This window comes from Gorilla gorilla, chromosome 5 (genome assembly GCF_029281585.2).
Source record: "Gorilla gorilla gorilla isolate KB3781 chromosome 5, NHGRI_mGorGor1-v2.1_pri, whole genome shotgun sequence".
NCBI classification, from domain to species: domain Eukaryota; kingdom Metazoa; phylum Chordata; class Mammalia; order Primates; family Hominidae; genus Gorilla; species Gorilla gorilla.
In genome coordinates this window covers 48572379-48599590 of record NC_073229.2, presented here as the reverse complement: position 1 = coordinate 48599590, position 27212 = coordinate 48572379, and the positions used below count along the sequence as shown (strand labels likewise).

The following is a 27212-nucleotide window of genomic DNA, read 5'->3' as shown; positions in this document are numbered from 1 at the left end:
GTTTCCCCAAATTCCTATATGCAAATTTTGTTATTCCCACCTTATAGACTGGAAGACTGGAGCCCGGCAAGATTAAGAAATTTGCCTGCAGCCTGGCGAGGTGGCTCAGAGCTGTGACCCCCAGCTACTTGGGAGGCTGAAGCAGGAGGATCGCTTGAGACTAGGAGTTTGAGGCTACAGTGAGCTATGATCGCACCAGCCTGGGTGACAGAGGGAGACCCCCATTTCTCTCTCTCTCTCTCTTTTTTTTTTTGAAACGGAGTCTCTCATTCTGTCACCCAGGCTGGAGTGCAGTTGCATGATCTCAGCTGACGGCAACCTCAGCCTCCCGGGTTCAAGCGATTCTCTTACCTCAGCCTCCCAAGTAGCTGGGACTACAGGTGTGTGCCACCACGCCCGGCTAATTCTGGTATTTTTAGTAGAGATAGGGTTTCAACATGTTGGCCAGGCTAGTCTCAAACTCCTGACCTCAGGTGACCCACCTGCCTCAGCTTCCCAAAGTGTTGGGATTACAGGCATGAGCCACTGAGCCCAACCTGAGACGCCCATCTCTAAAAGAAAAAAATTTAAAAAAAAATCCCTACAATCAGACAGGAAGTGCCCAAGCTGGGATTTGAAGCACATTTGCAAGCAACCAGGGATCAAAATGGTAATGACTATGCAAGACTTTGTTATACTTTGTAGCCCACCCATGTTTTCTGTTGTCCCTGTCTTTTTAGCAATTAATGTTTTAAAATCTTCAAAGAACAGCTAAAAATTGACAGAGCTTCTTTATGGCAAACTTTAGGTAAGGTTGAAAGACAATTTACAATCTAGGAAGAAATGGTTGATGAAATAAACAAAATACAAAAAGCTGTTACAGAGCAATAAGAAAAAGAAACATAATAGAAAGATTGGGACAGACCACTGCTTACTAGTTAGCCCTGCTCAGCAAGGAGCAGCTTAAAAAAAAAAAAAAAAGAAGAAGAAGAAAAGAAAAAGAAAAGAAAGAGGCCTGGCGGGGTGGCTCAGGCCTGTAATCCCAACACTTTGGGAGGCCAAAGAAGGTGGATCATATTAGCTCAGGAGTTCCAGACCAGCCTGGGCATCATACAGAAACTCTATCGCTACAAAAACAAAACAAACAAAACAAAAATTAGCTAGGTGTAGTGGTGTGCTCTCCTGCGGTCCCAGCTGCTCAAGAGGCTGAGGTAGAAGGATCACATGGGCCCAGGAGATTGAGGCTGCACTGAGCAATGATAGCACCACTGCACTCCAGCCTGAGCAACAGTGTGAGACCCTGTCCCAAAAGGAGAGGGGAAGAGAGGAGAGGACAGGGGAGAATTGGAGAGGGGAGAATTGGGGAGGGGAGAGGAAGGGAGGGTTAGGGAGGGGGAAAGAAGGAAAGAGAAAGAAAGATTGGCCAAAGCAAAAAGAAAGTTAAACAGAATATCAGAAATGTTTCAAAAATCAAAAAATTGGCTGGGCACGGTGGCTCACGCCTGTAATCCCAACACTTTGGGAGGCCGAGGTGGGTGGATCACCCGAGATCAGGAGTTCGAGACCAGCCTGGCCAACATGGTGAAACCCGTCTCTCCTAAAAATACAAAAATTAGCCGGGCGTGGTGGCAGGCGCCTATAAGCCCAGCTACTCGGGAGGCTGAGGCAGGAGAATCGCTTGAACCCGGGAGGTGGAGTTTGTAGTGAGCTGAGACCGTACCATTGCACTCCAGCCTGGGGGACAAGAGCGAGACTTTGTCTCAAAAAAAAAAAAAAAAAAAAAAATTCAAAAAATTAGCCAGGCCTGGTTCTGTGGTCCCAGCTACTCAGGAGGCTGAGGCAGGAGGATTGTTTGGACCCAGGAGGTCAAGGCTACACTGAGCTGTGATCATGCCACTGCACTCCAGCCTGAGCTATACAGTGAGACCCTGTCTCAAAAAAAAAAAAAAGAAAGAAAGAAAGAAAGAAAAGAAAAGAGAAAAAGAAATTAGCTCGGTATGCACACACCTGAAGTCCTAGCTACTCAGGAGGCTGAGGTAGGAAGATCGCTTGAGTCCAGCAGTTCAAGGCTGTAGTGAGCTACAGTTACACCACTGCACTCCAGCCTGGCTGCAGAATTAGACTGTCTCTTAAAAATAAATATATAGGCCAGGCGCCATGGCTCACACCTGTAATGCCAGCACTTTGGGAGGTCAAGGTGGGTGGATCACCTGAGGTCAGGAGTTCCAGACTAGCCTGGTCAACATTTTAGTAGAAACCTTGTCTCTACTAAAAACACAAAAATTAGCTGGCATGGTGACGGGCGCCTGTAATCCCAGCTACTTGGGAGGCTGAGGCAGGAGAATCACTTGAACCCGGGAGGCAGAGGTTGCAGTGAGCTAAGACCACGCCATTGCACTCCAGCCTGGGCAAGAGTGAAACTCCATCTCAAAATAAATAAATAAATAAAAATAAAAATAAATAAATCGGCCGGAGGCAGTGGCTCACACTTATAATCTCAACACTTTGGGAGGCTGAGGCGGGTGGATCACTTGAGGTCAGAAGTTCGAGACTAGCCTGAGCGGGTGAAACCCCGTCTCTACTGAAAATACAAAAATTAGCCAGACATAGTGGCGGGCGCCTGTAATCCCAGCTACTTGGGAGGCTGAGGCAGGAGAATCATTTGAACCCGGGAGGCAGAGGTTTGCACTCCAGCCTGGGCAAGAGTGAAACTCCATCTCAAAATAAATAAATAAATAAAAATAAAAATAAATAAATCGGCCGGAGGCAGTGGCTCACACCTATAATCTCAACACTTTGGGAGGCTGAGGCGGGTGGATCACTTGAGGTTAGAAGTTTGAGACTAGCCTGAGCGGGTGAAACCCCGTCTCTACTGAAAATACAAAAATTAGCCAGACATAGTGGCGGGTGCCTGTAATCCCAGCTACTTGAGAGGCTGAGGCAGGAGAATCACTTGAACCTAGTAGGCTGAGGTTGCAGTAAGCCGAGATCACACCACTGCACTCCAGCCTCAGCAACAGAGCAAGACTCTATCTCAAAATAAATACATAAATAAAATTAAAATATAAAAGTTTAGCAAAAAAGAAATTAAGGATTGACAACCTCAATGTTGACCAGGGTATAGGAGCATACTCATACACTTTTGCTGAAAATTGAGGCCGGGTCCAGTAGCTCACGCCTGTAATCTCAGCACTTTGAAGGGAGGCCAAGCCAGGCAGATCACTTGAGCCCCAAAGTTTGAGACCAGCCTGGGCAACATGGTGAAACCCTGTCTCTACAAAAAATAAAAAAATTAGCTGGGCATGAGGGTGCATGCCTGTAGGCCCAGCTACTTGAGAGGCTGAGGCAGGAGGGTTGTTTGAGCCCTGGAGGTGGAGGTTGCAGTGAGCTGAGATCACACCATTGCACTCCAGACTGGGCAACAAAATGAGAGTCTGTCTCAAATTTAAAAAAAAAAAAAAAAGGAACAGAGAGCCAGGAGCCCACAGACGCACTTCCCACAGGCTTTACTGTTGACTGACTGCTACTTTGGGCAAGTTGCTTAACCTAACAGAATTTTCTTCTCTGTGCGAAGTAATTTTAACTACTTCATATATTGTTGTATTAAGATATAATACGTCGTAATTTCAATACCTGGTATATAGTGGGTGCTCAGTAATATATTATCATCATTATTGTAACTTTCACTTATTAATCCTAGTTCTAGTTCTGTAACTATGTAGAATCTATGTTAGTCTATCAGATATTTGATACATTTCTTTCTTTCAACCAATATTGAGCCCTGTGTTCCAAGATTTTGCGCTTGTGCAACTTATAGTTTAGTGGGAGGGGCAGGTATCAAAAGATATGTAAAATTACACACGTAGTAAGTGCCACAAAGAAGAGATTCATGTCCTCTGAGATTATCAGTAGGGAATTTGACCTGGTTGGGGAAGTCAGGAAAGACTGCTGAAGGGCAAGCAGGAGTTAATAAGGCACAGACTGCAGGGAACATTGTTCCAGGTGAGGGAACAGCATGCCACGAAGGCCACGTGGCAGGAAGTACTGTGGCCCATTGGGTGAATCTGAAAGAAGGCCAGTGGCCCACAGAGGAGAGCAAGCGGGTGGGGGAGGACGCTGGAGAGGTATGTGGGGGCCAACCTTGGCCAGAAGGATTTTGTTCTTCATTTTAAGATTAATGAAAAGTCACTGCTGGATTTGAAATGAAGGATTAGGGTCAGATTTGTGTGTTTTAAAGATAACTGTGGTTGCAGGGCGGAAAACAACCCAGAGAGGAGCAGAGGCAGATCTGGGTGACAGCTGGGAGACCACTGCAGGAGTCCAGGCAAGATGGAGGCAGCATGTGCCAGGAGGGCGACGGAGACAGAGATGACAAGTTCCAGGGAGATTTGGGAGGCAAAATCAACAGCGTTTTGTGCTGGACTGGACTTGAGAGGTGGAAGGTAAGGGAGAAGGAGCTCGGGGATGCCACCTTGTGCGGCTTGTGCAGCTAAGTGGATGATGCTGCCATTCACTGAGTCAGTAGACTGTGGAGGAGAAGCAGGTTTGGACAAGCAGGGCCTGACTTTTAAATTAACTGCAGGTGGGCTGGGCACGGTGGCTCACGCCTGTAATCCCAGCACATTGGGAGGCCAAGGTGGGCGGATCACAAGGTCAGGAGTTTGAGACCAGCCTGGCCAATATGGTGAGACACCCGTCTCTACTAAAAATACAAAAAAATTAGCTGGGCATGGTGGTGCACACCTGTAATCCCAGCTATGTGGGAGGCTGAGGCAGAAGAATCGCTTGAACCCAGGAGGCGGAGGTTGCAGTGAGCTGAGATTGCGCCACGGCACTCCAGCCTGGGTGACAGAGCGAGACCAGGTCTCAAAAAAAAAAAAAAAAATTAACTCCAGGTGTTTCTGCTTGAAAGACAGTTCTGGGCTCAGAGATTTGGGTTATCAGGCTCACTGCCGTGGCTTCCATCGCTCATTATTCTGGGATCTGGCCTCTAAACTCTAACCTATCAGTACACAACTTAAATCATAGTGCACAGTGGTTTGACCTGTGTAAGTTTTAGCAGGACTATTAGATTCGGGACCTAGGCCCCAAGGGCCTATTAATTCAACTTCACATTGATTTATCTTTATTGTGATCCTCATTATCCAATTGGCTCATTTTGTGAATATCATCAACCAAAACCCCAGGGTTTTTATTTCACATGAATGGCCATCAAGATGGGTCTGCCTTGTCCCATCCCTGCAACTGACTTTTAATTTTCTTTTTGAGACAGGGTCTTGCTCTGTCACCCAGGCTGGAGTGAAGTGATGCAATCATGGCTCACTGCAGCCTCAACCTCCTGGGCTCAAGTTATCCTCCCACCTTGGCCTCCTGAATTGCTGGTGCACACCAAGCCCAGCTAATTATATATATATATGTATAAATGGGGGCCAGAGTGTGCTATGTTGCCTAGGCTGGTTCCAAACTCCTAGGCTCAAGAAATCCTCCTACCTCAGCTTTCCATAGTGTTGAGATTACAGGGCATGAGCCACCCCACTGGCTGACTTTTTCTTTCCAACCAAATTTGAACCCTTTAATTGTTCTCTTGGTGGTTGCAGCTCATCCTTCCAAGCCTCTGAGATAACTGAGGCTCTTGATTCTGGTTTCTGGTTCTGGTTTCCATTCCAACAACCTATCCCCTACCCCCAGTGGAGCATTTGCACACTTGATCAGCATAACCCAGGGATTCTCCCCTGGGATTTCCAGACCCTGGGGAGCCAGATGGGTTCTAGAATTTGGGCAAGAAAAAGAAATTACACCTTTTACTAACCTCTAATAGAAATTTAGCATTTCCTCCAATTATGAATATGGGTAAAACCACCAGTAGTATTAGCAGTACCTGTGACTTGTCACTAATTGACACCACAGCTACTTTTATGTCTCACTGTGACTGTTGTAGAAATCTCAAATATGGCTTATGCTCATTAGTATTTGGAAAATGTCAGTTTATTACACCTGTTTTTAGATCTTGTTATTAAATACATGAAAAAGAAGCACATTAGTTTCATAATTTTTTAGCATTTTGGTAAACTGTTTCCATTGGTTTCCCTTATAATCCTATACATTGTATGGGTTTTGTTGTTGTTGTTGTTCTGTTTTTGAGACAGTCTCACTCTGTTGCCCAGGCTGGAGCACAGTTGTGTGATCTCAGCTCACTGCAACCCCCACCTCCCGGGTTCTAAGCAATTCTCCTGCCTCAGCCTCCTGAATAGCTGAGATTACAGGCGCATGCCACCACACCCTGCTAATTTTTGTATCTTTAGTAGAGATGGGGTTTTGCTATGTTGGCCAGGTTGGTCTCGAACTCCTGGCCTCAAGTGATCTACCCACCTCAGCCTCCCAAAGTGCTGGGATTACAGGGGTGAGCCACTACGCCTGGTCCATTTTATAGGTTTTAAAACCTAATTCTGAGGAGGACTCAGTAGACCTCTACAGACTGCCAAAGGGGTTTATGGCACAAAAAAGGTTCAGCACCCCTGGCCTGACTGCATTCCTTCCAGGCCTCCACCAGAGCACCCCTCTGAGTTGAGAAGGTTCATGCACTCAGACATTCATGCATCTCCTGAGGTCCCACAGGCAAAGGCCTGGATTTTCCAGAAACAGAACACAATGCTGGGCAAAACAGGTGATGGGAAATGGAATGAGGAGGGAGGGAAAAAGGAAGATGGGAAGTGGGTTGGGAAGTGGGTTCAGAGGGAGGTGCAGGAGGCAGAGTTACCAAATTCCCAAGGAACCCACTCACACAGTTGTGGAAAACTCAACCTTTATTATTGCCTGCCTAGTGCAGGGGATTAAAATTGCCTCAAGCTAGGTCCATATATTAGTGTAAAAATCTGTGTCTCTCCCCCCAAAAATGTACAAACCCCAAGTGATTATAGAAAAATCAATGTGGCAGCTACACTAGAGATGTCCAACCCCAAGGCTATGGGCCGTTGCTCCCTCTTTCCCCCCAATCCCAATATTTACTCCACAGAAACGTACAGGCTTAGAGAAGTTCTAGCTACAAGACTGCAGGTGGGAAGTGGGGGTGACTGAGGGCTGGGGCGGGGCTACCCCCAGGTCCAGTGTTTCAGGTGATGGAGGAGGAAGAAGCCCAAGCTGAGGACAAGTACAGGAGCAGGCACAAGGAAACATTTTCCTCTCCTTCTTGTCCTCCTCACCCCCAGATTCTCAGCCAGTGGGGTCCAGTGTGTGACAGGGAGAGAGAAGCTGGGGGCGCAGCCACCTCTCCAGGAATCAGTGTTGTCCAGTGGGGCCCAGGTGCTCCAATGGGCCATGTCCAGTGTCTATCCTATATTTCTCCCCACCCTTCCCCAAGGGATGGCTAGAGGAGGGTGGAGAGGATCCCATCCACAGGACCAGCTGGGTGGGCGACAGGGGCTTCTGGGAAGGAAGAACAGGAAGGGGACATGAGAGTGTGTCCAGGAAGGGGAGAAGGGGCATCAGCTCCCTGGGTGGGCCCAGCCCACCTGCAGTCTCACTGCCTCTATTAGAGGTGATGGGCTGTCGGGAGGGGAAGGGCAGAGGTGCCATTGTGTCCTCTTGTTTTAGTGTCACTGGCTTCCCCTGGATCGCTCCCTGAGGGAGGGGCAGCTGGATGTGTGATTCACACCGTGTTGAGTGCATCCTCTGCCAGGAACCGATGCAGCTGGGAAAAGGGTGGTCGCTGCTCAGACTCCCGGCTCCAGCACCGAAGCATCAGCTCATATAGGCCCTGCGGGCAGGCAGGCGGCCGGGACAGGTACACCTGCATTGTGGCAGTGTGGATGAGAGTCAGGGAACAAATATTCTTTAGTCTCCAAGATGACAACTCTGCCCCTTCTGTCCCCCGCCTCGGACCCATCTTCCCTCTCCTCCACTCTGACCTGCCGGCCCTGGTCCCGGAAGAACTCCCCCGCGTTCTCGATGACCTGCTCGTCGGTGAGCTGCCCAAAGGGCTGGGCCCTACAGAGCATCAGCACCTCCCACAGGGTCACACCAAAGGCCCACACGTCACTCGCAGTCGTGAACTTCCCCTGGGATGCAGAGAAGGCAGCAAAAACAGACAGGGACATCAGGCAACGCAGACCCTCCTCCCTTCCTATTGGAAGCCCCAGATCTACTCTGGGCTCCACTCAGGCCTGATCCCTCCTGACGCCAGGCTCTCCACTCTCCTCCGCTGGCCACCTTTTCCAACTCTTCTCCCTTGGGCTCTGCCTTTCCTCTCCATGCTCTGGTCCTCTCTCCAGGGCCCTGGCCCACCTCTTCCTTCTGCTCCTCCTTCCTCTCCATCCACCCCCACTTTCTGGTCCTGACCTTCGGTCTCCCTACCCAACCCCTTCTATCTCCAGCTTCCTCCCCCAACCTCATCTCTTGAGCTCTCTGCCACCCTGTCTCCATCCCCAGTACCCACTCTTGGCTCCTGGATTCTTGCCCATCACACTGCAGCTCCTGCTTTCCCCAGTCCCTTGGGCCAGGAGAACCTCATATTATAGATGAGATTCTGTAAAATGCAACCCAGAGAAAGTGTGTGACTGATGGAGACCAGGGCTGTGAGTGGCGGCCAGTGTTCTCCCACCTGCCCTGCTCCAACCTGGCTGTCCTCGGGCTGCTCACCATGAGGATGCACTCCCAGGCCATCCAGCGGATGGGCAGCACTGCCCGGCCCTGCACACGGTAATAGTCCCCAGCATAGAGGTTCCGGCTCATGCCAAAGTCTGCGATTTTGATGGTGAAATTTTCCCCAACTAGGCAGTTCCGCGTGGCCAGGTCCCGATGTACAAAGTTGAGTGTGGCCAGATAGCGCATGCCGGAGGCGATCTGGGCTGCCACATGCAGCAGCATTGGGTAGCTGAGAAGGGAACCGACAGAAGGTCACTGGGGGCAGCTTCGCAGATTCCCATCCAGGAGAGGAGAGAGAGCCCACTCCCCGGGCCCGGTCACTCTGGCTCCCCATGTGGAGGTGGAATGCCCACGTGAGGCCAAGGGTCACTTCCCTCTCAATCTCCCAGGCCTGGCCAACACTAGGGGGCTCTTCTTTTATTGTGCTCCCCAATCTGGACTCAGAGGGGAGTGAGGGTGAGAGAAAGCAGAAGGGACGTCATGGCAGGGCCCAAGTCCCTTCACCACTCTTGCGTAGTCACCTCCAGCCTTTCTGTCCATGTTCCTGGGTTAACTTGTCACACATTCCTTATCCCAGGCCCTCCTGGAACCTCTCCCTTCCCACCCCCACGCTCCCCTCTTTTCCTCCAGGCTGAAGCGAGGGGAGAGGAGGAGATCCCCTGGGGGAATTCTGAGCAAAGCCCAGCCTGGGTAAGCAGGTACCTGATGGTGGGCGCCTGCGCAGCCTGCCCGTCCCCAGGGGCCCCCTCGGCTGCCTTGTCCTCCAGCTGGTGGGCACTGAGGAACTGGTTGAGGTCGCCGTTCTCCATGTAGTCAGTAATCATGCAGAGGGGGTCGTCCTGCACACACACGCCCAGCAGCCGAATGATGTTTGGGTCCTTGAGCCTCGACATGATCTTCACCTCTTTCAGGAAATCATTCCTGGAGAACAAGGAGAAGCTGAAGAGGAATGCCAAGTGGGCGGCCTGCACGTTCCCCCGCGCCCCCACCCCCCTGCCCCACCTCAGGCAGACCAGGCGTCCCCACCCCCAGCGTACATGTAAATCCCCTCCCAGAGACACCACCCCTCTGTTGGGCTCTGCCATCGTTCTCTCTAGATGGCTCCCCACTCTTCACGGCCTCCCCTCCCTTCTTCCAGATGCCATCCCTGGTCCTCACCTGGCATTCTTGGTGGCATCTGGCCGTAAGATCTTGACAGCTACCAGCAAAGGGTGTCCCTTACGCACATTAAGGGGGAAATCAAGACTGACCAGATCTTGAGGGCTGTCGACCTCACACAGGTGCACCTGGAGAAAGAAGTTCGTTTGCTAGGTGGTCACAGGGTCAAACGGATTAACACGGTTACAAATGACTAAGGTTCCTGGCTAGGGGGATGTGCAGGCATGGCATCAGAGCACACAATAGGGCCAGACACTGGGTAGGCACCCTTCTTACCTCCCCAAACTGGCCCTCGCCAAGCTTCTCCTTGAAGCGGAGTCGAGATCGAGGGAAATCCACTCTGGGGGGCCCATCCCCGACTGCCCCTGGGGGCAGTGCAGGCACAGCATAGGTGTTGCCCCCGGTGACGCCCTGCAGGGTAACAATGTCAGCCTCGGCATAATGGGGGACGCTGTTCTGGGGAGGTGGGGGCAGAAGCGGGGCACCTGGCTTCTCAGGCTCCATATAGTCCCCACTGTAGGCTGCAGGGGTGAGGGGAAAGAAGACAGGACGAGGCATCAGGAACAGCCCAAGAGCTATAGTTCCCCACACCTCAGCCTCCCGGAGGGCCCTGTGTCTCCCGGTCGAGTGAGAGACTGGGTCTATGCTGTATCTTCCCAGTATTCCATGCGCCAACCTCAAACCAGGAAGACACTGGCATGGGACGAGAGTTAGCTATTCCAGAGGTTTTCAAGGCAATGAATATGGTTGAGCAAAACTGTCATAAAGTCTTACTCTTTTAGGGCCTCCCTAGGGTCTCTCAAGAGACTGTGAGATAAATCTTGGCTGGAAGAAGAATTCCTCCCCAGGAATTCTCCCGCCTCAGGATGGTCCCAGCATCCAGGCACCCTCCACCTTCCAAACCCTTGTCCCGTTCACCACAGCTCCCTCCCCTTCACTTAGCTGCTCTCCCGTGGCTTTCAGCCTGGCTCCCCCTGGGGCCAAGCCCTCCCAACCCTTTCAACCCAACACACCAAGCTCAACAACAAGCAGAGACAGAGGCACACAGAGAGGAGGGAGGATAACAGCTGCTCACAGCCCCAACATAAGTTGTCTACAGACAGGAGAGGAAGCAGAGCTGTCTCCTCTTAGCCCTGGGGAAGGGGCCACAATGAGAAGGCAACACTGAGGAGAAGAGGGGCAGATGGAAAGGGTTGGGGCATGAGCCTTCACCTCTGGGACTGCAGAGAGAGGACACATGTGAGGGAAAGGGCAAGCGCCCGGGGTGAGAGCCCTCCTCCTCGCAGCTCTAGAGAGAGTGGAGAATAAAGGAGGAGTTACAGTAGTCTGGGGCCACTACAGCAACCTCCTGTCTAGCTCTGGAGAGCTGAAGAGATGGCGTGGGAGAGGAGGAGGGAGAAGAGCTGGGGACCAGTAAGCTTTCTACTCCTCAGCTCAAGGGCGGGACCTTAAAAAAGAGCAAGCAGCAGCAGAGATGAGCTAAGGGCACAAGAGCTTCCTCCTTGGGAGCTCAGGAGAGCAGAATAGGCCACAGTGGGGAGAGGAGGAAGTGCAAGGTGTGAGGGCTTTTCCCTGCCCCAGTAGAGGTATGGGGAGCCTGGCGGAGCCCAGGGGCAGAGGGGCTTACCCTGGGTGTTGGTGGGTTTGGCCCAGGCGGGTGTGGGGGGGCCCGGGCCTCGAGGGGGACGGGCGTAAGTGGCCAGAAGGAGGCGGTAGGCTGGATTGGAGAGCAGCAACGCTGTCGGGAGAAGGAGGAGGGGAAACACGGGGAAGGGATGAGACTCAAGGCTAGACAGACAGGGAGACCTTGAATAGGGCAAGACCAGGGCTGATGGGATGATTGCATTAAGAGACAGACAGGATAAAACAAGGATCTGCAGAGTGACGGACAGCTGGCTGGATAATGAATGCATGGACAGATGGGACGTATGAATAGATGGATGGATGGTAAACAGATGTTTTGTTGGATGGATGGATAACAGATGGAAAGATGGATGTGTGAATATAGATGGATAGATGGATGATGGATATGGGTGGGTGGATGGATGGATGAATAGATTTATGAATATAGATAGATAGATGATGGAAGATTGATGGATGGATGCAAGGATGTATGACTATGGATGGAAGGATGGGTGATGGAGGATAGATGAAGGAACAAACATGGTGAGTCTAATACAAAGCAAAGGGGCCAGGGAGACACAATGAGAGGGTACAACAAAGATAGATGTCTGTGGGACACAGACAAGATAGGACCACAGGGGACTATGGGTAATACATGGGGAACTCTTGAGAGAGACTACATGGTAGGGACAAAGAGTGATATAGACAGTAACCAGGGGCACAGAAAGAAGAAAACAAGTGGAAACTGGGGAAGACAGGAAAAAAAGAGAATGGGAAAGGGATACAATAAGAAAACAGCAGAGAGGACAGAGGTGCGACTGGAACAAGGCAGGTCTTACCAGAGCCATTGGGGACACAGGGAGCGGAGTGGGGCGGATTCCCACGAGGCCGGGGCTCCTGGTACGGGGGTGGCTCTCTAGGACCTGGGCGGTTGTTGATGAGGATAGTGTCCCCAGGGACAGAGAGGTGAACCGTCAGCTCCTCTTCCAACACCCTCCGTTCAGCCTTGTCATGGGGATGGGAGGCATCACCCGTGTTGCTCAGCACACACGGCCTGGCCCTCTGCTGTGTCCATCCCTGCGTTCCCTCCCTCAGCCCTCACAAGAGCCCTACAGCTGTAGATACTATCAGCACCATCTTACAGGTAGAGAAAGTGAAGCTCAAGAGCATGGAGGTAACTTCCCTGTCCCACAATGAGATTCTAACCCTCATCTGCCCAGTCCATAACTATCAACCGTTTTTTTTTTTTTTTTTTGAGATGGAATTTTGCTCTTGTCGCCCAGGCTGAAGTGAAATGGCATGATCTCAGCTCACTGCAACCTTCGCCTCCCAGGTTCAAGAGATTCATGCCTCAGCCTCCCGAGTAGCTGGGATTACAGGCATCAGCCACCATGCCTGGCTAATTTTGTATTCTTAGTAGAGACGGGATTTCACCATGTTGGTCAGGCTGGTCTCGAACTCTTGACCTCAGGTGATCCTCCCGCCTCGGCCTCCCAAAGTGCTAGGATTACAGGCATGAGCCACCGTGTCCAGTCATCAACCTTAATGTATATTACTGCCACTGGACTCCAGCCGGAAGACGTGGCTTGGGGTGTGCCAGATGTCTTCCCTTTGCCCCTCCAACCCCACTCTCTGCCTGTCTCTACCCTGCTTCTGCCCCAAGGCTGACCAGTGTACACTGCACCAACAGGCCTGGTTTGGGTTAGCCAGAGAGGAGCCCAGCAGGAGTTTGGGGCAGAAAGTGAGGTCAGGGCATCTATTCTCCCAGGCCCTCCCTGAGGGGTAGACACGGGCCAGCTGCATCCCAGGACCAAAGTCTACTGCCCCTGTCAAGGTGCCCTCTCCACAGGCTCTCTCCTCTGGGTCATGGTATTTGCTCCTCTCCGCTGAGCAGACCCAGAGCTGGGGAGCAGCCCTCCCTGTGAGCCCCATACCCTCTTTGACATGGTGTTAAGTGGTCTCTTTACTAAGCCCTCCTCTTGGGATGCTAGTGGGCTGTGCCCTGCAGGTCCCACTGGACGCTGGCTCGTGCTGGGGCCTGGCCTCCCCCCGCCACTCCACATGCCACGGCTGTGCCCACCTTGCTGAGGAGCCTGCGCCAGTGCAGCCGCCAGAGCATGAGGGCAATGATGAGCAGCAGGAGCAGGATGATGGCCACCAGGCAGCCGATGAGGATGGCGGTCGGGCTCCCCTCGGCCTTGGCCACGGGCTGCTGGCCTCTGGGCTCCAGCTCTGGTGGAGGCAGCAGGGTCAGCACCACAGGAGGGTCCCACCCTAGCCGAGGGGGAGGCCCAGGGAGAAGGGTGCAGAGGGTCCACACGCCCACCCAAGATTGCTCACCCAAGCTGCTGAAGTTGGTGGGAGGTGGGCCAGGCGGCCACCAGGGGGCTGGCGGGAAGGTGCCTCCCAGTGCCGGAGAGGAATTGTTCACCACATCTGGGGAGAAGGAACAAAAAGAAAGGAGGGAGGTAAATGAGGAGGAGACCCAAGGGAGGCAGAGGCAGTGGACTGTTGTGCAAAGGAGCAGAAGTATGGGTGATTCTCAATAGGCAACCACTGACCAGTGGGGGCTGGGGGAGCAGGGTCCTGGAACACCCAGCTGTGGTGGGTGTTAACCCTATAGTTGCTGGATTGTGGGGAGGTGGAGGACAGGTATCTGGAGGCTTAGAGAAGAGGCTATTTCTCAACTAATACAGAAGTATTTCAATATTTTAACAACCAGTACTGTCATACTGGCTCAATAATAGTCATGGGCAAGGGGCTTACAAAGGAAAGATGGATACGCAGAGAACAAGAGGCAGAAAGGGGCTCAAGTTATTTGGGGCACCCCTAATTGAGAAGTTTCGGTGGGTGATGGGTAGATATAATGCAAGGAATTAGTATTTTAGGGACACTGCAGGGTTAGGAATGAAATCAGTTGTCAATTTCAGGGACTGGAGACTGGGCTACTCCAGGGCTTACCAGAGATGAAGGAGATTTCGCTGAAGAGTAACCAGGGCCCCGCAAAGAGGAAGCGGCACTGCAGAAAGCGAGCCACACGGCCGCCAAGGGGCACTGAGACAGCCCGGGCTCTGGGGTCCCCCAGGTTGCCCCCTAGGTTGTGGCGCATGGGCTCCCCCTCCCAGGCCATGGCAGGGCCACGCCGGAAGCGACATTCCACCCCGCCAGGCAGACGGGCTCCCAGCGTGTGCATGTTGTTACAGTGGACCTGGGGGGAAGGGAAGAGGGCACAGGGTCAAGGCTAGGAGTGGTGGGGGCACCCCAACGGCACCCTGCATGGCTTCAGAGCCCTCCTCGAGAGCCGGACTCACTCACCTGCATAGCCTGGAAGGCCCTCAGCCGGTCAAACTCAAACTCCATCTCCACATAGCCACTGGAGAAGCTGTGGTTGCTCCATCCCACATAGTCATAGCCTGGCCAGACCCGCAGCTCCTGACTCTTCCTAAAGTCATCCAGCCCCACCACACCATCTGCCAGCTGGCCCAGACCCCCATACTGCAGTCTGAAGAAGAGGGGACCAAGGAAGAGGAGGTTGGAAGGGAAGAGGGTCTTGACATCCAGGCATTCTGCTCTGCCACCCTCCGGCACAGTGGCGTGGCCAGCCTGGCTCCCATCCACTAGTCCCATTCCCATCCCACCTCACACTCATGCAGCTGGCCCTTCTCCTCTCTCCACCCCACCCCAGCACTACAGGTACCTTGCAGGTCACATCCAGCACAAAGGCACCACCTCTAAGGGGCACAATTTCTATCTATGATGTGTATATTTATTGCAGCAATTTCCAACAATGTGTGTTAGCAAAGGGGTGCCTTTTTCATACAGTGTCATACGGGCTAGTGGTCACCCTAGTGCTACCCTTTGAGGCCCCACCTAACCCATCCCTCTTCTCAGCTCTTCCATCTCACTCCCCACCCTACTTACCAGCCCCCCTACACACACACACATACACACACACACACACACACACACACACACACACACAGTCCTCCCTCCCACCCCAAACTCCATATCCTGCAGGGGCCTTTCTTACCCGCCCACGGTATGTCCGTCATAGGTGGAGTCGTTGAGGTACACGGCCTCAGATAAATACATTGTCTGCCCCACAGGGGCGGTGTAAGACAGGAGTCCATCTGGGGCAGGGTGAGAGGATGGGGGTCAGAGGCGCTAAGGCTCCATCCCCCATCCCTGCATCAGGCCTGGGCAGGTTTCAGGTCCCTTCTTGTATCTCTCCACTGGCTCATTGGCATGGAGGAGACAATGCTGGCTAGCCCCCTCCTCAGAGTGACAGCTTCCCAGCAGGAGAAGGGATCCTGGATGCCCATTCTCCACACTCCCCACCCTCCAGTCCCCTGCTCAGGAAACAGATTCCCAGGAAGCTGAGCCACTCACCCCTCCAGAGGCAGCCATAGAGCTCTACCCGCAGACAGACGCTCATGACCCGGTCAGCCCGGGGGTAGAAGCGAACCAGTCGGGCAACCATGGGGGGCCCAAGGTCCTTCAGCACCACTCCCTCAGGGTCCTCATTGCCTGAGATCACCTGTGGGCCAGGAAACAGGGGGTGGGTGGGATGGGGTCCAGGTCAGATCTTACTTCCCAGCCACCAGCTGCTCCCTGGCCCAGCCCACAGTGGCCACTTAGAGACCCATGAGGGGTGGCACCGAGCACACAGCACTGTGGGGCGCAGCCAGGCATGGGTGAAATGAAGATCTGCAGCTGAGACCTCTGGCTCTCTCGCAGCTCTGATGTTCCATCCTCAGACTCCAGGCTCAGCTGCCCTCTTCTCCTTGCCCGGCTCCATCCATTTGTCTCCAAGCCTATCATCCCATTGTGCCCAGATTCTCCCCAATCCTCACAGCCCCGCACCCCTGCCTCAGCTTCCCCTTCATTTCAGCCCATTCCCTCTGTTCATTCAGCAGAAGTTGGCTGAGTGCCCGCTCTGTGCCAGGCACGTTCTCAGTGGTGAACGTCACTCCCCACCCTTGTAGGACTGAGATCCCAGCAGGGAAAACAGCTGCGAAGAACAAGAGGCAGGGAGTATGGACAGAGCAGTGAGGTGGGTGGCCAGAAAAGGCTCTCTAAGGAGGTGACACCTGGCAGAGAACTGAATGGAGTGAGGGAGAGCCTGTGGTTATTTAGGGGAGGAGCTTTGCAGGCACAGAGAAAATGTCCAGAAGCTGTGGGAACGAGCCCTGGCTTGTTCCAGCAACAAGAAAGGCAGCGTGGCCAAGGAGGCGCAAGAAACAAGTGATGCAGGCAGGAGCCAGGTCAGGCTGAGCATCCTGCACCAGCTAGGGGCTCAGCTTTTGTTCTGGCAGAGTGGAAAGCCAGCATGGGGGTGTCAGCTAGGTGTGACGTATCTGATTTACATGCTCTAAGGTCCACTGGATGCCGCCCCCCCAGGTGGAGATTTGACTCCAGGCAGAAAAGGGCAGAAGCAGGGAGACGCGTTTGGTATCTACTGCACTCATCTAAGCTGGAGATGGCGGGCAGGTGGCCTAGGGCAGTAGAGGTGGAGTGGTGAGGAGTGACTGGACTCAGGAACACTATGGAGGTAGAACAGACGGGGCTGCTGATGCTTTGGAAGGAGGTGAGAGAAAAAAAGGAATCAAGGATATCATCTTAACTTATAGCCTCGGCAACCAGGCAATGGTGATACCACTTCCTGAGCTGGAGAATGCCAGGGGAGGAGCAGGTTTAGGCTGGGAATGGGAATCAAATTCAGCTTGGGAAGTTAAACGTACGTTTGAGATGCCTATTAGACATCTAGGTGGCTGGCTACAGTGCTTGTAATCCCAGCACTCTGGGAGGCTAAGGTGGGAGGATCACTGAGCCCAGGAGTTCAAGACCAGCCTGGGCAACATAGCAAGACCCCATCTATTAGAAAAAAAAAAAAAAGACATCTAAGTGGAGAAATCCAAAAGGTGGCCAGGTTTACAATATTGTTTGGAGCTCATCTGAGAGGCTTAGTCTGGAGATGATATAAACTGGAGAGTCGTCAGCGTATAGGTGGTGTTTAAAGTATAGCTGGAAGTGAGGAGAGCCAACCACCTCTGGGTGCTGCCCCTGCCAGTCTCACCTCCTGACCCCAGCGGTCCTTCCAGCCCATCCAGCGGCGACCATCCCGGGAGTAACGCAGCCGGTAGCTCCGGGAGAACTCCTTGCCCAGGCCCCCAGCATGCCGTCCCTGGGTGCCCACCAGAGCCACCAGGTGCAGTCGTTGTAGATCCACCTGCAAGTACTCCTCCTCCTTGGGAAACACCGACCCTGCGGGGCACCAGGCCCCATCCCCGTCACTGCTCTCCAACCTGAGGGTGAAGAGGGGCACAGAGAACATCTGGCCCCAGGTCTGCCTCCATCTCCAGTATTTAAACCCCACTTCATTTGCCCCCTCAGCCTACAGGGGTTTCACTGGCATGGGCAGAGGGGTTGGAGGGGAAGTAGAGGTCCCAGGAGCTCCTCTCGGGGCAGCTACAAGTGTGCCAGGTGTGCCAAGTACCTGCTGTGGCGGGCGGCAGTGGAATCTGACCAGGAGCTGGAAGCAGAGATGTCACTGTCTGGGATGGTCCGGTCCTGCATGCCCAGGGCATAGCGGCACTTGGCTGAGTAAAAAGCAGGCATGTAACAGGTCAAGGCCCCCAACTCTCTACCTCCCAAGCCCTGGCCCTCAGGGACCCATGATTCAGTCTCCTCACCAGGATCAAAATGTCCCTTCATGTCAGCATCTCCACTTGCCACCAAGAGCAGCAGCAGTAAAGATGACAGGGCCTCTGGCCCCATAGCTCCTGATCCCTCGGGCCTAAGGGGGTGGGGGCAGCATCTCTGCAGGGGATAAAATGGGTGGTGGGTAAGTTAATCAGGGGACTGAGTCATAGCTGACAGCAACAGACAGAATGGGCCGCTTTGGGGATAATAACAGTAAAACAACAACAACAGTCATTGTTTAACAGCATCAGCTATATTTTTAGAATGCTTCCCCTGTGCCAGACACTGGCCTAAACCCTTAAACAGAATCCATAATTTTATCTTCACAGTCACTTCATAAGGTAGATACTATTACTATCCATATTTAACACATGAAGAAACCAGGGCAGAGATCAGTTAAATAACTTCCTAAAGCCCCATTTCTCCAATCAGGAATGGGCAAAATATCCCCATAAACAACGGCTTAGAACAAACAACAAGTGTGCAAAAAATGTTTATAACACATACAACAGGAAAAGGTTTAATAACTACAATAAACTAAGGCCCCTTAGGAACTGACAAGAAAAAATATATAAGAAACCCAATAAAGAAACAGCCAAAGAATGTGAATAGTCATTTCACAGAAAAGCAAAGCCAAATTGCCAACAAACATTTTTTTTAATGGTCAAATTCACTAGCCTCAGGGAAATACCAAGCAGACTGACAAGATATTTTTTTAAGGCTGTAACATATAAAAGTGGTGGAAAGTGATGAAAAGGGAGGCACCATGCTCAATGGCAGAAATGAGTGTTATCCTCTATTTGGAAAGCAATCTAGCAATGTCTATTATAATTAAAAATGCACATCCTCTTCGACCCAGCATTCCCTCTCCTAACGATCTACCCAAATGGGGAGAGAGAAGCACCAGGAAGTAAGAACATATGTGCAGGTCTGGGTCTGGTGGCTCATGCCTGTAACCCCAGCACTTTGGGAGGCCGAGATGGGAGGATCACTTGAGGCCAGGAGTTAGAGACCAGCCTGGTGAACATAGTGAGACCCCATCTCTTTTAAAAAAGTGAAAAATAAAAATAAAAAAGAAGATCTCAAAGATGTTTATTATGGTACCTTTTGTAAGACATAAATCTGTAAGATATGTGAATGCCCACAGGGGACAGGCTGGAATTAAAAAAAATAATAAGGTTTATTGACTACTATGCAGCTATGAAAAGTAACAAAGAGGCAATATATTCCTAACTTTGTGTGATTTCCATGTATATCTGTTGAATATGAAAAGCAAGCTACAGAAGTATAAAAAATATCCCACCTTTTGAAAATAGAATAAACAAGCACCCATGTTTGTATATACACCTGTGTGTATGTCTAGAAGGAAAGAATATATAATAGAATATAACAATAGAATACAATACAACAAGAGTTAACATGAATGGGGCAAAAGAAAAGCAAATTTAAAAAGACAGGTTGATTGTACTATTTTTCTAAATCTTGTAACATAAATGCATTTATGTAAAATCATAAGATATGTAAAAGAATATGAAAATCATTTTGACTTTTAAAAAATAAATATGTCCCAGGAAAGGTTGGGCAATTCCTTGTTGAGGATATGATAGAATTAAACATCAGATAAGCCTGGACCAGCTCACCCTGCTGCCCTCCCACATAGGAGTCCAGAATTCTAAGAGAAGGGCAGAGGGGACCCCAGCACCTTCTAGTCTTACTGTCCCCTAAAGCCCTCTAGGCCCAGGGTGGTCCCTGGACCATCAGCAATACCTGGAAGCATGGAAGAAATCAGAATCTCAGGCTCACCCTTGACCTGCTGAATCAGAATCTGCATTTTAACACAATTCCCAGGTGACCTGTGCCCATTAAAGTTTGAAAATCCCTACTCTGTTCCTCAGGCCCAGGAAGCTTACCCCACATAAAACGATTCTAAATGGCATCTCCTTACAAACCCAAGTAACTACTCTCCCCTCCCCTGCTGCAGGAAAAGCTATCCTAACCTGTACTGGTCCCAGAGCCCTGCACTGAAGTCTCCAGGCCCTGGAGTCCTGAGGGACTCGACTGCCACCTCTTATCAGGTTCAGGGCATCTTGGGCCCAGTTATCCCTGCTCTGCCTTCCTGAGACCCAGACATCCAGTCCCCCCAGTTCCCACTTCCAGAAGGTGGCTGCCTCTGAGGGACTGAGGAAAGGCTGAGTTGCCTTGGAGACGAGGGCGGGTCTAAAGACAAGGAAGGCAGGTCACCCCAGGAGGTAGGAGGAGTGGGGGATACTCCCCCATCCCTTTGTCCTCCTCCAGCTGCTCCCACAATGCACTAGGGCAGGAATGTAAGAGGCAGCTGAGACCCCAGAGCTCTGAAGCAGCAGCTGAGGGGGACGACTGAGTTGTGGGGGGCACTCAGAGGCTAGAACCAGAAGGCATCACGCCTGGTCCCTTAGGGTCCAGCGCCGGGGAGCAGGCTGCCAGAGTCCCAGGAGACTGGCTAGGAATTCCTGGGTGCCGCTCTCCACCCCCACCTCTCTCGGGAACAGCGGGGCTCTTGTTCCCCTAAGTAACCTTCATGCCTATCCCAGATGAGTCATCAGAGCCACACAGAGCCGAGAGGAGCCCGGGGCAGAGATACAAAGGCAGGCAGAGGATAGGAGGCAGGCGGAGACAGAGCGAGAGCCACAATGCAAGAGGTAAATAGAGCAGGCTCAGAAACACGGGGCACAGAGCCAAGCAGAGGAGCACGGAGAAGCACAGAGACATCTGGGCTGTCTGTTCTCCAACACCCCCAGTCACCTCATCTCTCTCCACTGGGTCTTCAGCCCATAGTCAGAGACCCAGAGGGCAAGAGAGGACAAGCCCAGAAGACCTTCCCCAATCCCACCCCCTTCCACTCCATTACAACCAAAGACAAACCAGGGGCCAGGCCACCCTGCCTCAAGCCCTTCACGCTCCTCTCCCAACCCCCACGTCCCACTCAGACAACACCCACACAGCTCTGTACACACACACACGGTGAAACACACAAACTTACTGAACTGGCTGTAAACAGCGAGGCTAAATGTGGCATGCACACACCCCCCTCTCAGTGTCTCTGACAACCCTCACAGAGTTTCTGAGACAGAGCAAACACAGAAGCTCATGCATACATCAACCCGTCCACACCTTGCCATTCCTTCAAGTCCAACCCCATCGCTCAGTGAATAGCCACCTTCAGACACCTGTGAACATGAAATGACAGACACCACATGCTCCTGTGACCAAAAGACAGCATGAGACACACACACCCGGGCCCTTGGGCACAGGATCCCCAGAGAACTGGGGCCCAGCCTCTAACACACATGGGTGACCAAGCCAGAGGGACGTCGAGGGGGCAGGGAACAGGTGGGCGATGGGTGGGAAGAGTGGCAATAAGGACAACAGCCTTTCCCTGCCTTTCCACTCACTCCCCTTTCACCTGTCTCCACCACACCACTCAGTCCTGGACACACCTACAGGCCCTCAGCAACAGCCAGCGAGCTTGGGCGCCTGCCTCTGGCTGCTGGAAGCGCTGGGAAGAAATGTTCAGCCAAGAGCCAGGCATGGGGGGTGGGACCCTGAAGCTGGCGCTCACCGGCAGTGACATTCTCTCATGCCAGAGCCAATTGACCATCCAGCCGGGAAGAGTGGTGTCACTGGTGGGTTAGAGTGGCAGTCCCTCTTTTTGCTGGACTGTGACCAGACTGACCAACTGGGTGTTGGCTGAGCGGAGGCTTAGCAGTTAGATGCCCGCAGGGACTGGCCAGGTGGAGGGCAGGCGATAGATGAGCTGACTCAGTGGGGCTGCACAGGAGCACCTCCTCCCGGGGCTCAGTTCCTCCGCACTGAGTGAGAGGGGACTTGCCTCAATGCTGGAGGCTCAAAACTCTTTCTGGGAGGTCACGGGCTTCACCTCCACCCAGTCCCCGCCCCCGGTTTTCAGACGGTATGCCAGAGCATCGGGGAGGCGGGCAGGGAGGCTTAGAAGAGCTGGACGACCAAGCATGGCTCGGGACGTCCTGCCTCCCCCGCCCCTCGCCCTGCAGGCGCCGCCGTGCGCCCCCACCCCAAGAGCCCCAGGCCTCCGCCCGCGGGTTCCGCCGCCGCTCTCCCTACCTCTCATCGCTCTTCCCGGCAGACCCAGGCGTCCGACCCGGGAGCGGGGCCTCTTCGGCGGCGGGGCGAGGGGCGGGGGAGGCGGAGGGAGCCAGGAGCCGGGAGCCGGGAGCGGGAGGCGCCGGCGGGGCTCGGGTGTCGGGAGGCGGCTCCCGCGAGCAGCTGTCGGGGGCCTGTTCCGGGGAGAGGAGCCAGGGCTGGGGCGGCTCGGGCCCAGGCGCCGCCTCCCCCTCGCCTCGGCTCCCTCCCTTCCTCCTCCCGCTCCTCGCTCCCCTCCCTCCCGTCGGCCTTCTCGCCGCGCGTTCGGGCTCGCAGCCCTCCCTTCCCCCTCCCGGACCCAGTAGTCCCGGTGGCTCCTACGCCCGGCGCCGAGCTCCAGGCCCCGCGCCCGCCACGCCCACCCCGCGCGCTAGCGCCCGGCCCGGCCTCCCCCAGGTAACCCGCCCGCCAAGCCCGCCTGGGCGCTCCCAGGCCGCCCAGCCGCCCGCGCCGCTGCCTCCGGCCGGCTCCGCGCCCAGCCCCCTCCACCCACTCGCAGCCCACCCCCGCTTCCCCAAACGAGAACCTCCAAAGCTGGCGCCCCAGGGGGCTGGCTGCAGTCCCGCTCAGGGCCCACGAGGGGAAGACGCCCCTCCTACTTCTGGGATCGGTTCCTGGTGGGAGAGGCAAAGGGGAGCAGCCCCAGGGCACAGAGGAAGAAGCAGGTTCCCACAGGCTCGGCCCAGCCCAGCTGCGGGAGTTAGCCCAGAGAAGGGAGCAGAGCTCAGGTCTCAGGGCTCACCTGTCCAGCCAGGCCCCAGACTGCTCTTCTCCCTCCACCAACCTTTGCTCCTCTCTCGCAGCCTGTGCGCTCCCGCCCCTACGACCCAACCTGGAAGGCCCCAGACCCTGAGGGCGGGTCCACTCTCTTCTAACCCTCTCCTCTCAGTTCCTCTCTCTGAAGGGCGTTCTAAGGGACCCGGGGGTCCAGACGCCCAGGCCCTGATTCCCCTGGGCTCCCAACGGAGTGGAGTGGGAGGGGGACTCAGGAGTCCTCAGGGCAAGCCTCCCTCAGGCCCAGCCAGCTCTGGCCGTAGTGGGCCAGAGGGTCTGATCACTGGCCAGAAGAGGCCAAGACAAAGTCGAGTGGTCGGGAGGAGGAAGAAGAGGAGCAGGAGAAGGATGGAGGCACAGTGAAAATCACACACAGTCAAAAGGAAGGGGACCAAGAGACCTAGGGAAGATGAAACAGTGAGACTGAGTAGGCAAAGCAACTGAGAGAGCTGCTGGGCAGAGGATGGAGCGGGACAGAACAGCTTGTGGTGGGAGGTGCTTTTTCCCCACTCAGCACTACCTCAGCCCCTCACCTCTCTCCACACCCCCACACCTGCTCACCACCTAGACAATGTCACGGTCACAGGAAGGTCTCGCTCCACTGCACATCTCCGCCCCAGGAACCTCACAGTAGATAAAAACATACCCTGCTTGCAGTCCCAGACAACAATCCCAAGAAAGAAACACGAAGTCCCAACCAGACAAGTACACAAAAGCACTACCAGGAAGAAGCTGGCCCTTGGGAAAGGCCGAGGCACACATGGGCACTAGTTCAGAAGCCCAAGGACGTTCCAACGGCTGAGGGACCTGCTAACAGACAGCCCCAGGGTCACTCGAAGAGCAGCTTCTTCCCGCCTTCCTGTCCCACCAAGCCCCCAGGGATTCATTCCCCCAGAACACCTACCCCTCCAGAGACAGCAGCTGGGTAATTTAGGCCCAGGAGACGCTGGACTGGGGGTGGGGCCAGCCTGGGGGTGGGGCCAAGGCTTCCCAAGTCACCTCACCTGGCAGCCCACAGCCCCTCCTTCCAGGAGCTGTGCTCTGGGAAAGCCCCAACAGGCCTGCCAGGCAAGCTACAGCCCGTCATACCCTGGTGGGACATTCCACACCCCAGGCCCACGCTGACCCCAGCTAAGTGGCATGGCAGTGCCAGACAGAGGGGTCCACTGGGGAGAGCAGAAGGAGCTAGAGAGTCCTGAAACCTTTGTCCCCTCTTCTCACTGCCTCAGGAGAAATTCCTAGTGGTGATGCCCACCTCGCCCCAGCTCCAGGCTGGAGGAGTGGGAGGGATGCAAGGCTGGGGCCCAGTGGAGTCAAGTGACAACGGAAAGGGAGCTGGAGCCAGCTGGAATGCGGGACTCGGAGCCGAGATTCCCAGGGGCCTGAGAGGGAAATCCCAGCCATCCTGGGGCCCAGAGAGCAGCACCAAAGACCAAGAGGGCCTGATTACCCATCCGTGGTCCCCAGAGCCCATTCCACATCTCCTGCATCACTCCGAACCCCAGAGGCCCCCTGTGTCCCCGAGAACCCCCAAATGACCCTCTACCATCCACTCCCATCCTGGGCTTCCCTCCCCTTCAAGCCAGTGGCAGCCTGCTGCCCAGGAAGGAGAGGATGGGAAACAGCTGAAAAAATGTGAGGAGAGGCACGTAGGAGAGGGGAGAAGGCAGCTTCAGGCCTGCAGACCACCTGGCCACAGGAGGGAAGCCCAGCACGACCAGCGAGCGAGAGGACGGACCAGATGGGCCCCCACACATACACTAGCTGCAGTCCCCTTCCGGGAGCTGCAGCTGCCTCTGGAGGAGCAGGCTGGGTCAGCAGCTGGGGAGAGTAAGAAGCGACGGGTGGGGGGCAGGGTGAAGGAGTGTACAAGGCTTTGGGTGTGAGTCAGACCTGATGCCACCGAATAAACTGGAAACTGAGGCCAGGGAGCGAAGGAGGAGATTGAGATGACGTAGCTCTGGGAGAGAGATGAAACAGCTCAGCTGTGGTTGGGGAAGAAAGGGGCAAGGGACCAGAAGAGGGAGAGGAGGCTGATGGTCAGATGGGGACAATGGTGAGAGAATTCCCAGAGAGACGGAGATGGACTGAGGTCAAGGCCAAGGAGACAGGTCTGAGAGAGGAAAAGGAGGATGAAGACAGGGCACACACAGCAAAAGGTGGGAAGCCCCAGGGGCTCAGAGGAGGAGACTGAAGTTTGGGAAGAAAAGGGCTGAACTGGATGAAGGAACTGAAGTGGACTCGGGAAGGAAACAGTGTTGGAAACAAACTCCTAAGAGAGGAAGGCAGGGAACTGAGGAGGCTTGAGAGCTGGGCAGACAGATCAAGGGGACAAGAAGCAAGGACAAGGGAAGAAGGGGCTGGAGTGAAACAGAGAGTGGAGGGAAAGAGGAGGGAGACTGGGGCGCAGAGTGTGAAGCTAAGGGACACGGGGAGATGAGAAGTATAAAAGGCTGAGAAAGGAAGAGGCACCTGCGGGACAGATGGGGACATGAGGACCAAAGAGATAATCTAACCTGTTTCTGGACAACGGTCCCCCATTGGGGACACCCTAGTCCCTCAGCCCATTCACCACACCATGGCACCCAACTCTATTCCCTCTCTTTCCCCTCCTCCCTGCCAGGCTCTGGGCCGCTCCCCTCCTCCCAACACACCTCCAGCCTCCAGCCGGGGACCGCCTGGTCCCTGCCCACAAGGGGAGGGCCCAGCTCCAGTGCCCACTCTTGCCCTCCCAGTTCATCTCTGGCTTCCCCCCTCTCACCTCCAGCTCAGGATTCTCTTAGGTCCCAGTCACCCCAGTCTCAGGCCTTTGGGGTCGGGTCTGGGGCTGCCAACGCTGCCTGGCTTTGTCCGAGCGTCCGGGGCCCCGGGCCCAGGAGGAGCAGCTGCCCGGGCCAGCTGCGGCTGGCTTCAATGTGACCATGGCAACCAAGTCCCGCTCCCCTCACCGAGCCTCTAGGCCCCCGCAGAGAGGGACTGAGCAGCCTGGCTGTGGAGAAAGGGAGGGGAGGCTGAGAACTGTGAAACAGAACCAAAGGGAGACCCCAGACAAAGAAACCCCAGACAAAAGGAGATGAAGGGAGGCAGAGGAAGCAGAAAGCGGCATTGGGGGTGGTGGCCGGGAGCTCAGGCCCTCCAGAGGGGGAGAATCTAGGAGAGACGGAGAAAGAGGCAGAAGCAGGGGCTGATTTGCGGGGGAGAAGAGAGATTAGAATTGACTGGCAGAGGTCCTTTAGAGACTCCTTCTGGGCCCCTGAGAATTCACTTCCTTCTCCCAGGATTTTGCACCCTGGAGAGAACCAGAATCCCAGTTTCTTAGTTGGCTGTCTCAAAAATATTATATATGGCGAGAGCTTCCCTCCAATTACACCAATGGCCATAGGAAATATCTGAAAACAAAAGGTGCTCTCAGTATTCACAAACAACCCCAATTTCAAAGCCTAAACCATCACCTCTTAAATACCAATAGCAATGGTGCCAGTTGCGGTGGCTCATGCCTATAATCCCAGCACTTTGGGAGGCCAAGGAGGGCGGATCGCTTGAGCCCAGAAGTTCGAGACCAGCTTGGGCAACATGGCACAACCCCATCTCTACAAAAAATACCAAAATTAGCTGGATGTGGTGATGTGCACCAGGTGGCTGGGTGGGAGGATCACCTGAGCCCGGGAGGTCAAGGCTGCAGTGTGCCATGATTACACCACTGCACTCCAGCCTGGGCAACAGAGCAAGACCCTGCCTTAAAAAAAAAAAAAAAAAAAAAAGGCATTGTCAGACAATGTTCAGACAATCCTTGGGTTGGAAACTATGATCCCAAAGCCAAAGGTGATGAATTAGGCTTGGAGGGACTGGAGGAGGGAAGAGGAGTAATGAGGCCGCCTCTCACAGCATGCAAGAGGAAGCAGAGTATCAAATGGGAGGGGAGAAAGCAGGGCTCTGCGTCTGAGAGGGAGAGTTAAGGTTCCGACTCAACATCTGGCTTCTCTTGGCTGAGTCTACATCAGTAAGAGGGAGATAATGGTCACTGGCCCAGAGTCTGTTTAGAAGATAATGAGATAGCATCTGTAAGGTACAGGCCCACTGATAAAAGCAACCATCCAAACTCCACTAAACATGATCTCTCTCTGTGGACTTCTCATGTGTCACTTGGGATCTCTGAGTGCCACCTCCCAAGTCATTCC

At 53.9% G+C, this 27212-nt stretch overlaps 1 protein-coding gene across 16 annotated transcripts; it reads right to left on the bottom strand.

Annotated features, from left to right (window-relative positions):
• Positions 1 to 6764: 6764 nt before the first annotated feature.
• DDR1 (discoidin domain receptor tyrosine kinase 1) lies at positions 6765 to 25820 on the bottom strand. 16 transcript variants are annotated; one of them, XM_063707099.1, is made up of 19 exons: positions 22787 to 22962; positions 22222 to 22394; positions 18093 to 18219; positions 17897 to 17999; positions 17477 to 17705; positions 15790 to 15937; positions 15431 to 15530; positions 14716 to 14902; positions 14362 to 14608; positions 13741 to 13836; positions 13481 to 13632; positions 12240 to 12405; positions 11405 to 11515; positions 10054 to 10298; positions 9778 to 9905; positions 9322 to 9540; positions 8614 to 8848; positions 7884 to 8033; positions 6765 to 7765 (listed from the first exon to the last, which is right to left on the bottom strand). In XM_063707099.1, the coding sequence occupies exons 3-19, from the start codon at positions 18175 to 18177 to the stop codon at positions 7625 to 7627; spliced, it is 2742 nt and encodes a 913-aa protein (XP_063563169.1). In that variant the 5' UTR covers positions 18178 to 18219; positions 22222 to 22394; positions 22787 to 22962; the 3' UTR covers positions 6765 to 7624. The 16 variants fall into 16 exon arrangements, 15 of the variants coding, with proteins under 15 accessions (XP_063563169.1, XP_055245927.1, XP_018884812.1 ...); XM_055389952.2 differs by lacking the exon at positions 22787 to 22962 and adding an exon at positions 21253 to 21308 and having other exon boundaries at positions 22222 to 22577; XM_019029267.3 differs by lacking the exons at positions 22222 to 22394; positions 22787 to 22962 and adding an exon at positions 25796 to 25820.
• Between the last annotated feature and the right edge of the window lie 1392 nt (positions 25821 to 27212).

Excerpts from the sequence above, each read along its gene's own strand:
- DDR1 (XM_063707098.1), bottom strand. The coding sequence starts at position 21,739 with ATGGTCAATTGGCTCTGGCATGAGAGAATGTCACTGCCG. Across the intron at positions 9,541-9,777 it reads GATGCCACCAAGAATGCCAG|GAATGATTTCCTGAAAGAGG; the intron begins GTGAGGACCAGG and ends CTTGTTCTCCAG. Across the intron at positions 7,766-7,883 it reads TCCGGGACCAGGGCCGGCAG|GTGTACCTGTCCCGGCCGCC; the intron begins GTCAGAGTGGAG and ends GCCACAATGCAG.